General features: G+C 34.1%; 1 protein-coding gene across 1 annotated transcript in view; it reads left to right on the top strand.

The window, feature by feature from the left end:
- The first annotated feature begins 287 nt into the window (after window positions 1–287).
- SCaMC (Short Calcium-binding Mitochondrial Carrier) overlaps window positions 288–13519 on the top strand; it is a 51027-nt gene continuing 37795 nt past the window's right edge. Inside the window, exons 1-4 of the mRNA XM_028313717.1 lie at window positions 288–685; window positions 5200–5326; window positions 7237–7324; window positions 12386–12497. Of these exons, the coding sequence (XP_028169518.1) occupies window positions 512–685; window positions 5200–5326; window positions 7237–7324; window positions 12386–12497 (501 nt within the window). The 5' untranslated portion in view covers window positions 288–511. The remainder of the gene's footprint in view (window positions 686–5199; window positions 5327–7236; window positions 7325–12385; window positions 12498–13519) is intronic.

The following is a 13519-nucleotide window of genomic DNA, read 5'->3' on the forward strand; positions in this document are numbered from 1 at the left end:
TAAACATGTAGGTACAACATAGCGACATCTATTAAATCTTAGAGAAATTAAGCTTTTCATTCTTGTCAACTGTTTGTTAAAAATATTTAAAGGGCGCTAGTTACCTTGTCTCAGCCACTTCATTAGAGCGACATCTATTGCGCTGTTAAAACAATGTCGTTTATAATTATTCAAAAGGTTTCTTAGGTATTCATAGATGTCGCTACTGGCTACGACTAAACGCATTTGTTCAAGTTAGGTCTGCAGGGGTGGTGAGGTAAATGAACGGAACACAAAAACGAAACGAAGGATGTGTCCGTATGCGATTGTTTGTCAGTGTGTGCAGTGCGCAAAGTAGAGTTCGTACCCAGCTGTCAAAATTCTTTCTCGAGTGCGAAAGTGAGTGCGGATCTTTCAGAAATGATTTTAAAGACATAACTTTATTTTAGAGTTATGTATGCCAATACGTATTCGTATGCAGATATTTTATCTTGTTGTATAACAAGCAGTACTTACACCGATCAAAGACACCATGGTGCAGTGTCATCCGCCGTTGGAGTTAGAGGAATTGCCAAAAGAAGACGAAGAAAGGCTAGAAAAACTATTTTCTAAATTAGACAATGATGGAAATGGGAAGATCGACATTCACGACTTATCTGTGGCGCTCAAGGAACTCGCTCCTCACATCAACCGGAGTTATGCAGAGGTTAGAATGTGCACTTCCTACTAATACCAAGCTAACGGTGGTTTCGCTTTCTAGCAATCCAGGTTGCGTTACACGTGTGCCCATTCATACGAATGCTGGCTGAATTCCAAACACTCATAAAATTAAACTTCTATTAAAAAAATAAAAGGATAATTTTATCCTGTTTAAAAAAAAAGAATGCACTTCACATAATTTTAAATTGAGAATCGTCGCACTTTCGATTACAATGATAAGCCACAGCTTACTACTTCCTCTTTTGTTTAAATTGTATTATTGTATCAGCCAGTGCCTAACTTTGTACAAAGTTTTATTTTATTTTCACTTTAACTGTCAATTATAACCCAAATTCTCATTTTTTTAACACCGGCCATTTCAATCGCTATTTAGTTCCTGCTTGGTTCAGATGATCTAATTTAACACAATGTTAATTTACCATAAACTAATATTTCACATTTTAATCAAGTAAGTATTTAACTATGAGGCTAACTTTAAGTAGGAACCTACTTACTGCAAACTAGCATCCTATTTTTATTTTTTAACACCTGCAGTAAGATGCCTTTGTATAAAGTTTAGAACTAATTATTTCAAATTTTTCATAAATTTTATCAGACACCTCAGACACCTAGTGGCCTCAGTCTGACAGTAAAATCTGGCTCAGAAGTCAGTTGTTACTAACTGTTTTTTTTTATGGTATTGGGTTACATGGTACAAAAAGAAAAGAAAAATATAAATCCAATCAGTGGATAATAATAATATTATCCTTTATTCAGAGTTCAGACATACAGAGTTTAAAATTGATTAACATTATTCTAATTGACACTTGTCTGTGTGCCTATTTTGACACAGGCTTCCTCCAACTGTTTCCACTCTCCTCTATCTCCTGCAACTGTTGTCCATCCACCTCAAGCTATGGCCTTTATTTCATCCACCAATCAATAAAAAAAAAATTCTTGGTGGCCTTTCCCCGTTTTCGCTTAATATGCCTTGTGAACCAGTTCATTATGGATTTAGACCATTTCTCTTTTCCTCTAAATCAGTTGATAATCTGGTGTAATCTGCAATCTTTGAGGCACTACTAATTTCATTGAAAAAAGAATTCCTTGTTTTTCCTTTCTCCCATATTTTTTTCTGAATAGCTAGTCTGTTAGCGTTTTTATATAATCTTTGATGATTCTTATTTATTGTAATGTTCATGGGTGTGTTGAAGTTGGGCTTCTAAAACTGAATTATTCATTTCACTTACCGTCACGAGCAAGATACATATCCCATAAGATTAATGTTAACAAATCTGTATTTTAACATATCCACTGAATCACAAATGTGTGTAGAATTTAAAATACTTCAAACGTAGATAACAATGAATGAAGTTAGGTAAAATATGTGAATTTATTTAAATATAATAGAGAGTAATACTGATTTGCTTTTCAATGGGATACACGGGATGGCCATTACAATATTTTATTTTGTGACAAAAGACTGTTCAATAACAAACAACTCATCACATTGCATATTATACTTCTTAAACAAATATGTACTCAATAATCCTACCAGTTTTTTATGTATATGTATATTTACTTACACTCTCTATTAGATTGTTCCTAAAATATTATAAAATGTCTAATATTGATGTTAGTGAGTTAAAAAGTTAAATGCTATATTTACTACTTGTGTCGGCCGTTTGGTGTAGTGGTTCGGAACGGACTACTATTCTGAGAGGTCCTGGGTTTGATTCCTGGCCGGACAGAAATTGAAATGATGCATTTTAATATCTGTGATGGGGCTGGGTGTTACTATGTATTTACAAAAAGAAAAGTATATTAAGTATGTTTATATCCGTTGTCTAGTACCCATAGTACAAGCTTTGCTTAGTTTGGGACTAGAAGCATAGTGTAAAATGTCCAGGGATATTTATTTATTTATTTATCTTGTGTGCATTGAGGTTGTAGTATTCGAGCATATAAACTGCTGTAACTAGAACAATAAATTATACTTTATACATTTTTATTGTGTTTATTCAAATGACAACCTAAACACCACGTATGGATTAACTGGATTCTCCTGGATAGACTGGTTCTACCATAAAATATTGTCTCCATCACAGAACATGGAAAGAGGTTTCTGTGTTCTATGGTCTCTATCTTCTGTATAAGTCTGAAAAGAAGAACCAAGTATCCCTTTCTTTTAGTAAAGAAAAAAAGTTAAAGAATTTCACGAATATCCGAAATATTCACTTGTTTCAAACATGTTTTAGTTTCGAGCGGATAATATTTAATTATGGTCAATTTAAAACCATTATTATATTGTTAAGCTCAAAGTTCGCACTCCGTACAATATTATATTAGTGCTTCCTGCTCGGCGTCCGTCAAATAAAACTATATAGTTATAACAGTTACTATCTGGTAATTTATTTACAGTTGTATATTGGTAGACAAGAATATTTATTCTTTGTTACCATAAAACCTTACGCCTTTTTCAGGGCACTTGTCACTTATTTCAAATATAACTGGCTCTACGTATCGGAGACAACATAATATTATCGGCTAGTGTACTCGGATAGGTACTTGTACCAAAACTAAGTAAAGTAAAATCCGTATGATACGGTTACCAGATATTATAATAGCAAAGATAGCCCTAAGCAAGTGGTTACTCTCGCTGGATTATTTAAGTACAGAAAACCTGATAAATTGATGTTTTTAGGCTACTCATGATGTTTCTTTTGCACCGGAAATTGCATTGTTGTGCGCTGGTTTTCCTTTTCTCTGCAAGTTACACACTTAATTTTATTGGTTTTCCAAGATACAGGCTTGGCCTAGTTTGGAAACCTCTGTATATTTACTCTGTGTCTCCTTCAGCAATGCACTATTTATATTTATATATTTAAATTGTGTTACTACCATTGTAAAAGTTTTGTGCAATAAAGAAATATTATTATTATTATTATTTTTGTTTACGGGTCATTCCATAAAAATCTGTATATTTTCGACGTCATTTTGTCCGTAACTTTTTTACGATGCTTTTGAATACTTTATTAGTGTAAATTATTGTTTATTAATTAATTATGTTATGTCTAAAAGGGCCAGTCACTTTATACTTTATTTTAGGAGAAATTATAATTTTCAATTTTTTCACACTACATTACTCCTATAATATGACTTCTAAAAAAGTACTAAACTTATAACCTTAACATTTATAGATAAGTTAATACACATAATGTAGTTGTTTTGTTATTATCACTATATAAAAAACATCATTCCCTAACTAGTAATTTAGTCCCAAGTGCCGTTTAAAGCTAGGGCCTGACGCTCTAGGGACTGACGATTTGGAGTAAAACTTAACACAAATGCAGATTAACTTTATATTATAAGATGCTTAATACGATGTGCCGAAAATAGCCAAAAAACCACACGTAAATACTATTAAATTATATACAATTTCCTATTATAATCAATAAAGCTACTCAACTAGGGACTGACGAAGTGACTGGATTAACACATGTTTCCGCAACAACTGGCACGTTTGCACTTATTCAAAAAACGGCTACCGCAAAGCCAGTATGGTCTGAGGATAACTTCGTATCGTACTTTAAACTCAACTAAATGTCATTCACTCTAAATACATATTAAAGCGCAAAATTATAAAATCAGTGCGTGGCGAGGGAATGACGCTAAAAACTGTAGACTCTTTTTCAACTAAAGAAAATCAAATTATTGTTTATTGAAACCGCAAAATATTAATAGAATTTGGTGTAATATACATTTAAATAGATTATTCGTTAATTAAAACAAAGGATAAAGTTGATGTTTTTATAAATGTGGGTCCCAAAACACAAACTTTTGGAGTACGGACATGCCTAGGGAATGACGTTTTGAGTCATTCAAAAGGAATTTAAGATGTTTTAAAAATAGTTTCAAAAAATATAAATAGGTGATGAATAAAGCACATTGCGAGCTGTTATTTAACAATTTTGGAATAAAATATTAACAAATATTTCATGTGAAATGTGGCGCGGACTAAGAGTTGACATATTTTTGTGGAATGACCCTTACACATTGTGTATCTCGATGTGTGTCCATCGGTGTTTTAATGATATTCACGGGCCTGAACCAAGTGAATATCAATACAATATTACTTAAATATAAAAATCTATTGAGCAGTATTGGGATTCAATTACTTGAAGACGACTGTAAAAATTTACGGACAATTCTGCATGTATTTAGAATGCTGGCCTTTTGTAATTATTATTATTATTATAAAATGTAACTATTCGGTCGTAAGTAATCTTACGAGTATGATTAGGCTGAATCTGATCTGTTCCCAGCGATGTTGTATTTGTTCACCTCACATGAATTTTCAGTGGCACGAAAATCACGTGGCACTTTTCCGTCTTCGTTAGGACATTGGACATTTACCTATTAACCCATTGTTGGTTGGAACATGTTTATTTCTGTTTTATTAATCTAAGTTTCTACCTATAAAATACCGAAATATTAACATAAGATCACTGAACGTTACAGAAATTCCTGGCGAAATCCGGGAAGAAAGACGCGGGCGATGTCACTCTGTCAGAATTCATTCACTACGTTCGGGAGCACGAAAAGAATCTGCGGTTGCAGTTCTCACACCTTGACAAGAATAAAGATGGTAAGATAATCTACTTAACACACTAATGATCAGGATTGAAAGTTTAGGTTAGATTCTCCATTTGCCGAGACGGTCGTGCTTGCACAGACCAAATAACCTGAAAAAATTAAATGAAGAGATGAACTCCCAATTTTATCTGGTTGGGCTAAATTGAAAGTTGAGGTAGACTATGGGAAAAAAATCTAATGGCGTCATAGAGATGATATTCAATGCAAGAACGTTATGATAATGATTGTTCCTCTTGACATAAAATTGTATGAAGTAATTTCAGTACCATTATCGACGTAGATTGTGTTGTTAGCACACATTTAGGTCTTATATAACAGACGGTTGTAGGTCGCTAAACTTTATGTTGGTCGCGCCTGGACATTGGCCAAATAAATGTGCCAACTCGGATTCGATTAGCCGCCCGGTTAGCAAGGAAGTGGCCACAATTCCTTTTGAAGATACTAAACTCCACTTTTAAATTACCTACTTTCTCACAGACAATCAAAACCTCTAAAAATCTAAGGCTGAGTGGCACCACCTAACTTGAACGGTAACTTTATCGATAACCGATGTTTTTTGTATGGAATTTGTAAGATTTTTTACCTTTGTTAAAGTTAAAGTAAGATGGTGCAACCTAGCCTAAGTTTGTTACAAAGTTATTTATTACTTTCCGATCCGCGATTGTCAATTTCCGTTTTCATGACAAATAAATCTGTTAAATTTTATGCTACGAGTCTATTGTCATCTAAACATAAGCTAAGCTAAGTACATTTGCTATGTGCACAGATTATGGGAACATTTTTATGCACAAGACATTGTCCTTTGTCTTCTTCATGTACACGAAGAATCGATGATATATGTACTAATTTATTTGCAAAAACCAGAACGGATACTATTGAATCATCGTTTTAATGGAGTCATTGTCATTGTTCTCATATGCATGGCTTTGTACCAAACCGATTCGTAGATCTCGCAATTAGTGACTTTACTTCTGTTTTATCTTATAAAAGCTCAAAACACTGTAATATTGATAAAATTATACGGAAAAGAACGCAAGACCCTGACATTGAATTGATTGTATTACCACTACTCCTATCTACTTAGGGAAACCTTATGCGAGTAGCTGGTAGAAGATACAAATGCATAGGTATATTATGTACGCGAATGTCTCGTCGCTGAAATTGCATATTCACATTTTTCGCTTAGATTAATAAAGCCTTTTCCGTATAAAAGTTTACTGGATAACTTATAATCCAAACAGAAGTCTTTATGTTGAAAGGAAAACCCATAAGTTTCTTAATCCTAATCTTAAACTAGGTATTAAAAAGAAATTGCACAACATTGATAAGGTAATCTCACAAAATCAACGTCTAGTGATTTGTACTTTACACATTATGACTTGACATAACATGACATTATGTTTGATAATGTAATTGATGGGACAGTTCCAACAATAGTGCCCTTGATTTATTTTTATACTTTTCCACTAAACACGTTAAAAACGAAATAAAAATTATATTACCGTTCATTGATATTTATAAGTCACGCTTAAAATAGTTATTTTTATATCATTTTTAGGAATCCGTAATACGCTTAAAATAATTATGTACACTCATTTTCATCGTATCATAAATAAATAACACTTGGGCTATTTTCAACCGTATGCCTTTTTGAAATGTTTAATAGTATAAAATATACGGAATTATTCAACGTAAGTCTCAAACTTTGTAACGTCGAATGATGAAAATATGTATTCAGTACCATTTACTAAACTACTTACCGCGTACTCGCACTTGGCCAGGTTTTAATATTAATTTGTCCTCGTAATTATTCCAGCCAACAATGTTATTAAGCGTGGAAGGTGACACTATTATTAACTTTTTAAAACAATTTTTTAATGCATTTTCTTTTGTTATTTTCAGGGAAAGTTGATTTGGAAGAACTTCAAACAGCGTTTGCTGATCTGGGCATAGCAATAGGCAGAAATGAAGCCACCAATCTCTTGAAACGGTAATTATCATACGTAAATTGATATAACAGTAAAAACCTAGTACATAAAGCAAAGCGAATATGAACTTTAGTTTTAGTTTGTTAGTCTTAATTGCTTAGCGATTTTGTTTATTGTATATGCATTTGTATTAGTCTAACTGCCGTGAAACAAGTTGTGTCTTGTTAGAGGGTCACCTGTGACCCGCGTTGCGTCTAACGTGTTAAAGGGATGACGTTGACGAAACCTTAGTCTGTATCTTACCCTCAAGATGGCTTCATCTACGCCACTAACAATTTCATTATGTTCCGTACTGTACGATACTTCTATAGACATTCGATTAGTATTCCTGCCAGCGTAAGAGCAATACGTATGTTATAAGACATACAAAAATATAACTAATTTTCATCATACTAATATAATATGATGACGCCACCAACAAACTGATGTACTTATTAGAGACTGAGTTTCTCGCGCAGCTTCTTCTCAGCACTGGACCATATTAATTTCCCGTTAGGACGTGAAAAAGTGATCTTTGTGAGCTTACTTGCATAAAAACACGATTTGAATTTAGTTTTAAATGATGTCCAAACAGCTCTAACGCGACTTCTAATATCGAAAATTAAGCATAATATCGTCAAATAAAACAAGACTAAATGTGATTTTTTCGATCTATGAAAATAAAATTGGATTAAATGCATAAGTTAAGTAAGTGAGCCTACAAAGATGAAGATCCAATTCACACTTGGACTTGGACAGTCTTTTGTTTTTCGTTTATTTATAAGTAGAAGTTAGGATAGTTTCGTATTCATTTGTTATCAAAACCAAGTAACGTCACGTGACTGAATTTTTCATACAATGTTTATAAAAACATCGTTACAGAATATAAAAAGAATTTCAGATGATTGTTGGTGCCAACATGCCTATTGAGAACACTAGGCAGAGAGTACAGTAAACTGCTTCTTATGCCGTTGTTATAGGTACTATTTTGTAACAAAAACGTGTAGCCTGATGTCGGTACAGACTTAAATATGTCACAGTTTTATATGCATACGGCACATTCGTTAGCCACAATATCATTGCCATTGCCGTTCGAATGGCATCGGCTAGTGATGCGTGAATTTTTATTACATTAGGTACTTATTAAAATCGCAATAAACTGTAGACATTTGGAATTTGCACTTTTGACAGACCATAAAACTGAATTTTACCAACATGCTAGTAAGTTTTCATTATGAAAATAGACATGGCAAAATAACAAATAATATACATGACTGGACTCGTAGTTCCTAAAATCCTAATATATCAAATCAATGTATGCTTTTATCCTTACAAAGGCATTATCTTAATCATTGACATTAATAAGTGCGTTAATATGTAGTATAAAGCAGAACATAAATGCTTCTAAAGCGAAGGCTCTAACATTAAGGTATTACCAGTATTACTTTATATATTAATAGAACTTAGAACTCAATGTTAATTGGGTTGGGGGTCCTTCATAATTAGCCAAATTGATAAATAATTCATCATTCATCTTCATAAAAACGAAAGTGAATATAATAAACATTATAAATGCATGAATTACTCTCCATCTTGAAACGTCTGTTTAGTGTGATAAGAAATGCTAATTTTTCTTACCATACTAAACATCTGTTTCTAGATGGTGTTAAGGATTATAAGACCACAATAACAGTTTATAAATCCCATGTTGCTCATTTAGTATTACTATTTGGGAATTTAAGGCTGTAGAACTAATGCATGCCCTATTGTAAGGTATTACTCAAATGTTTCAGAAACGCTGGTTGTCCTAAATTCTGGTGGTAAGTGGAGTCGCGCGCACATCTAGTCGCTTCTCTGCTAAATAATGCCAACTGTGCTATATATGAGCTTGAACCACACTGGGTTAGTTTTTTAGCTAGGTACTTACCTACATACAATTTATGTCAGAAAGATCGAAAACTTTCGTAGATGTTAAAAAAACGAGCCTGAAAATTCGATTCAGTCTGAATCTTTTCTTTGAGGCTTTCAATAATATTATTATTGTAAAGTGGGCAGAAAAACAAAAGAAAAATATCTATGTCTGAACCCATGATGGGTATCTTCCCGAATTTATGACCAAGATCGAGTTATAAGGCGGGTTTCCGTGCGAATTTTAATCATAGTGCGGTATTTTTCAATAATCATGGAATGTTAATATTTTGGCGTAAAATTGTACAATATTCGAGCATGAATGAAAAAATTACACGTAAAATCACTACAATTATTTATACACACGTGCTTAGATTTTAAGCACGTAAATCTGATCTAAGATAACTAAATATGATGTACCTACTAATTTTTTTTCTTGAAATGCTTTGAAAAATAACCTCGTGTGACTCGAGCTCATGTCAAGTTCGTTCCGTGTCTGATAAAAACAATGAACATTTACAATTCCGAGAATGTATATCAAAGCAAAAGTCGTCAATTTTTGATACATTAAGCTCGTACTGACGATACCTCGACATTTTTAATCAGGAATGGAACCTTACAGATAGCCAAGTTAGAGCGATGATCGTTAAAACTGTAGCCCCACGATGTATTATAACAACAAGGTACATGTTGTACCGTTCTCATTAGTATGAGGCTTGTATATAATCAATGATCATGTATCACGTTGTATCATTACATCACAAACGATCATAGCTTTTGGTATTAGCCTCTGTGTATCAATGACTCTAAGAATCAAAGTCAGCAACTTCATATTTCTTGTCATTTGTCCTTGCCTTAAGATGGGTGATACAATGATGAATATCTAATACGGATTATGGTTCATTATGATCATTGTGGCGTCTAATGTGGTTGTAATAAGTGCTATATTATACATAAAAATGTTTAGCCTTACATGCTGTCATCTGTACAATAGATATGCTTTGAGTCGACGTATTCGAACCACTACGTAGCCACATTAAAACTTATTACTCCTTTCATTCATTTATAACAGCATGCAGACTTAGCCAATTAAGCGAAATGTAAAGACAACACTTAAGAGCCATTTTACATTTTCGTGCGAATTTCTAAGATTTTGGAAGCATGAATTACTATCTTAAGCAACACCCAGATATTATTGAATAACTGCGAAAGATAGGTCAATCCTTAGTGTTGACCATTAATGAAACGGATTTACTAAAACTCTTTTGCTTAATTCTCAGTGCCTCATCTCCCACAACCATTTTACGGAAAAATTGCCGCAGACTCAATTTCAAAGTCCTGTATCTATTATTTATGCTCATATAATAAGCTTAAAAATATATAGTAATCATCGGACATATATTCTTGTTGTCCATTAATGAAATGGATTCTTGAATTTCACTACCATTATTGAGTAAAATTTAAAAATAATTTGGCAAATTTGAAGATTAACGTCACATTTTGATCGTGGTTTTTGGTTTAAAAACACAGCAATAACTGCAATAAAAGTACAAACATCCAGACATCCATTCAAACTTTCGTATTTATAATATTAGTAAGACTAGTAAGAAGTAAGATAGTTAGATGAAATATTTTAGTTATTTGTTTAATAATAATTATTATTATTTAATTTTATTTATTTATTTCTTAGCTCTGTCTGATAATGGATCTGGAGGAGTTGCAATGACCACATCCATTGCAACTCCGTAACAAAACAATAGAATCCCATGGAGTTTGGGCTTGTGTGATTCGCCTTGACGAATACTTCGTCCCTAAATGATATCCAGGGTCCGATGATAGAGCTGTAAGAGGGCATTATTTTTTCACTATGTGACTGTCTTTATTTTGTACTTAATATATATTTTACATATTATACCTATTCGCGTTTCATTATTATTAATCGAAATATAAAAATTTTTGAAAGATTACATAAACTCTATTAAAATTTTAAATTAATTTATCAAGTTTTAATACCTTATTCTACCTTAATATTAATAACTTATATCAAGTCTTAATACGGTCACGGCTCAAGATTTTTTTGTCCATTTCGGCGTTCTTTTTACTCTTTTTACGTTGCGTTGACAGTTTGTACCTAAATTCGCGCGGAACTTTTTTGTGAAATGGCTCTTAACTTATTGAAATAATAATCAATTGCCGAAAATTGGTAAACAGAATTGCTTCGTCTGCCTTCTGACTTGAAGTTTCTAGTGGCTCAACGTTTAGATATGCAGCCAGGCCTCCGCCATTTAGAAGTTTATTAGAGGCTCTTGCTACATTTACGGCCACAACTTATAGTCAGATGAAGTTGCTGAATTTGGTTTAAAGACTTCATAGTTGGTCAAGTGCTAAGCAAGCGCCAAACGAACGATAGACGGTTAAAATATCCTTCATCGAAATCCAATAAATAATGGTAATATAATTGGCTGTAATCTGAAGCAATATTCTGTATAAATATATAATTTTTAGGAAAGTTGAGTGAAGAGGAAAGGATTTTTGGTAAGTTTTGAATTTTAACTTACCTACGTAAGCTTAAATATCTGTTGAGATATAATATTCTATTAAATTAGAATGCATTGTGCGACTGGTGCTTTGTTTTGGAACGAAGCGTGGTAAAATAGAGGTACGAGGGTAAAATCTGTGTGCTACTCTTGAGTAGTTAATCTTTCTGCCACATCAATTTATACATTCGGAAAATTCGGCGACCAAAATTACTGACGTGATCAGATTTTCAAAATTAGCTTACGTGTGATTTTTAAAAAGTTTTTATCCTTTTCGCTATTGGGGTCATCTAATATTGGCGTGGGCTAATTTTCTCTCTGTTGTTAATATTTTGACAGACCCGTTGCGTAGAAGACATAGGCAGCATGGTTTATGACCTTTGCTTGCTATTAAAGAATTTAAAAAGTAAAAATACTTCCTCCTTTTCTGCTGAGTGCCTTTCTCAAAATGGCGCTCAATCGTAGCTTCGCGTCGATTTGAAAACAGTTGAAGAGTGACAAGCTGAACGCTTCTGCCCTCGTCACACATCTCATGACATCGGCTCGAACTGCTACCAAACTGCAACGCCATCGAGTTTCGTTTGATGCTTGCATTGGCCGTGTGGTGCCAGCGGGTCCTAAGAGTCACCTTGTCCGCAGGATGGACCAGGATGGGAGTCTCAACATCAGCTATGACGAGTGGCGGGATTACCTGCTCCTGGCACCGTCGACAGACATTCACGCTCTCATACACTTCTGGAGACACTCTACTGTGAGTATGTTTGTTTATGTTTACTTAGGCCCAGAACAGACGGTGAAATGCAACTACAACGAAACTGCAACTTTCTGATGATTCTGATGAATGAAACTGAAAGTTTCAGACTGGTCGCGTCTCTCAACGGACGCTATGGCAGAAACTTAGATGCCACTCAAAAGTAACTAGGTAGCAGTTGCAGTTGCGTTTCACCGTCTGTTCTGGGCCTTTCTTACCTTATTTATTTTTAATAATTTGTTTAAAACATGGATAAACAGGATAAGCTTTAAAAGGAATGAAAAACATTTTTTTTTGTTTAAAATAGTTGAAAACTTTTTGGCTCCGTTCCTAAATTATTAACCGCCTCTGTGGTCTAGTGGTAAGACCACCTGCTTCAGACGCAGAGGTCCCGGGTTCGATTCCCAGTGGGGGCAGATTTTTCTGTTCGGTTTGGTTGGTGGTAGGGCTTGTTCTAAGTCCGCCTGGCTAGCTACCACCATCTTACCTAAGTCTGTCGCCATAACAAAAATGTTAACAGCATTGTTGTGTTCCGGCAGTTAGAGGTAAGATAGCCAGTTCCTCCGTGGTTGAGGATTCCGGGTGAAGCTCGCTTTCACCTTCGGCCTGATCGTCACTTACGATCAGGTGAGATACAGGCCAAGAGCTTCCTCGTTGTGGATAAAAAAAAAGTGCGTTAAAAATAGACACCAAAATACCGAATACAAATACTCTTAAATAGGTAGCATTCTATGTTGTACACCACACCAAATCGTCACAACAGTGTGAAAGGGCACGATTGAAAGGAATTATCTCTATGAGATAACTCCGAGAGAAGGTATTAGTAACCTTACTCAGGAGTTGTATAAAGGACATCATCCACGTTTCATATATTTTTGGTCCAAAATCAAAAGTGCCGGCCAACAAAAAAAAAGTGCTGTATTCTGACAGAATACGTCTGCCTTAGCATTTGTTACTATGGCACTAAAGCCGTAGCTCCACTGTGCGTCGAGTATTTGAGATCTTAAAGTCATCGACTATTC

This window comes from Ostrinia furnacalis, unplaced genomic scaffold (genome assembly GCF_004193835.3).
Source record: "Ostrinia furnacalis isolate ACB-3 unplaced genomic scaffold, ASM419383v2 OfSCF4327, whole genome shotgun sequence".
In the NCBI taxonomy this organism is placed as follows: domain Eukaryota; kingdom Metazoa; phylum Arthropoda; class Insecta; order Lepidoptera; family Crambidae; genus Ostrinia; species Ostrinia furnacalis.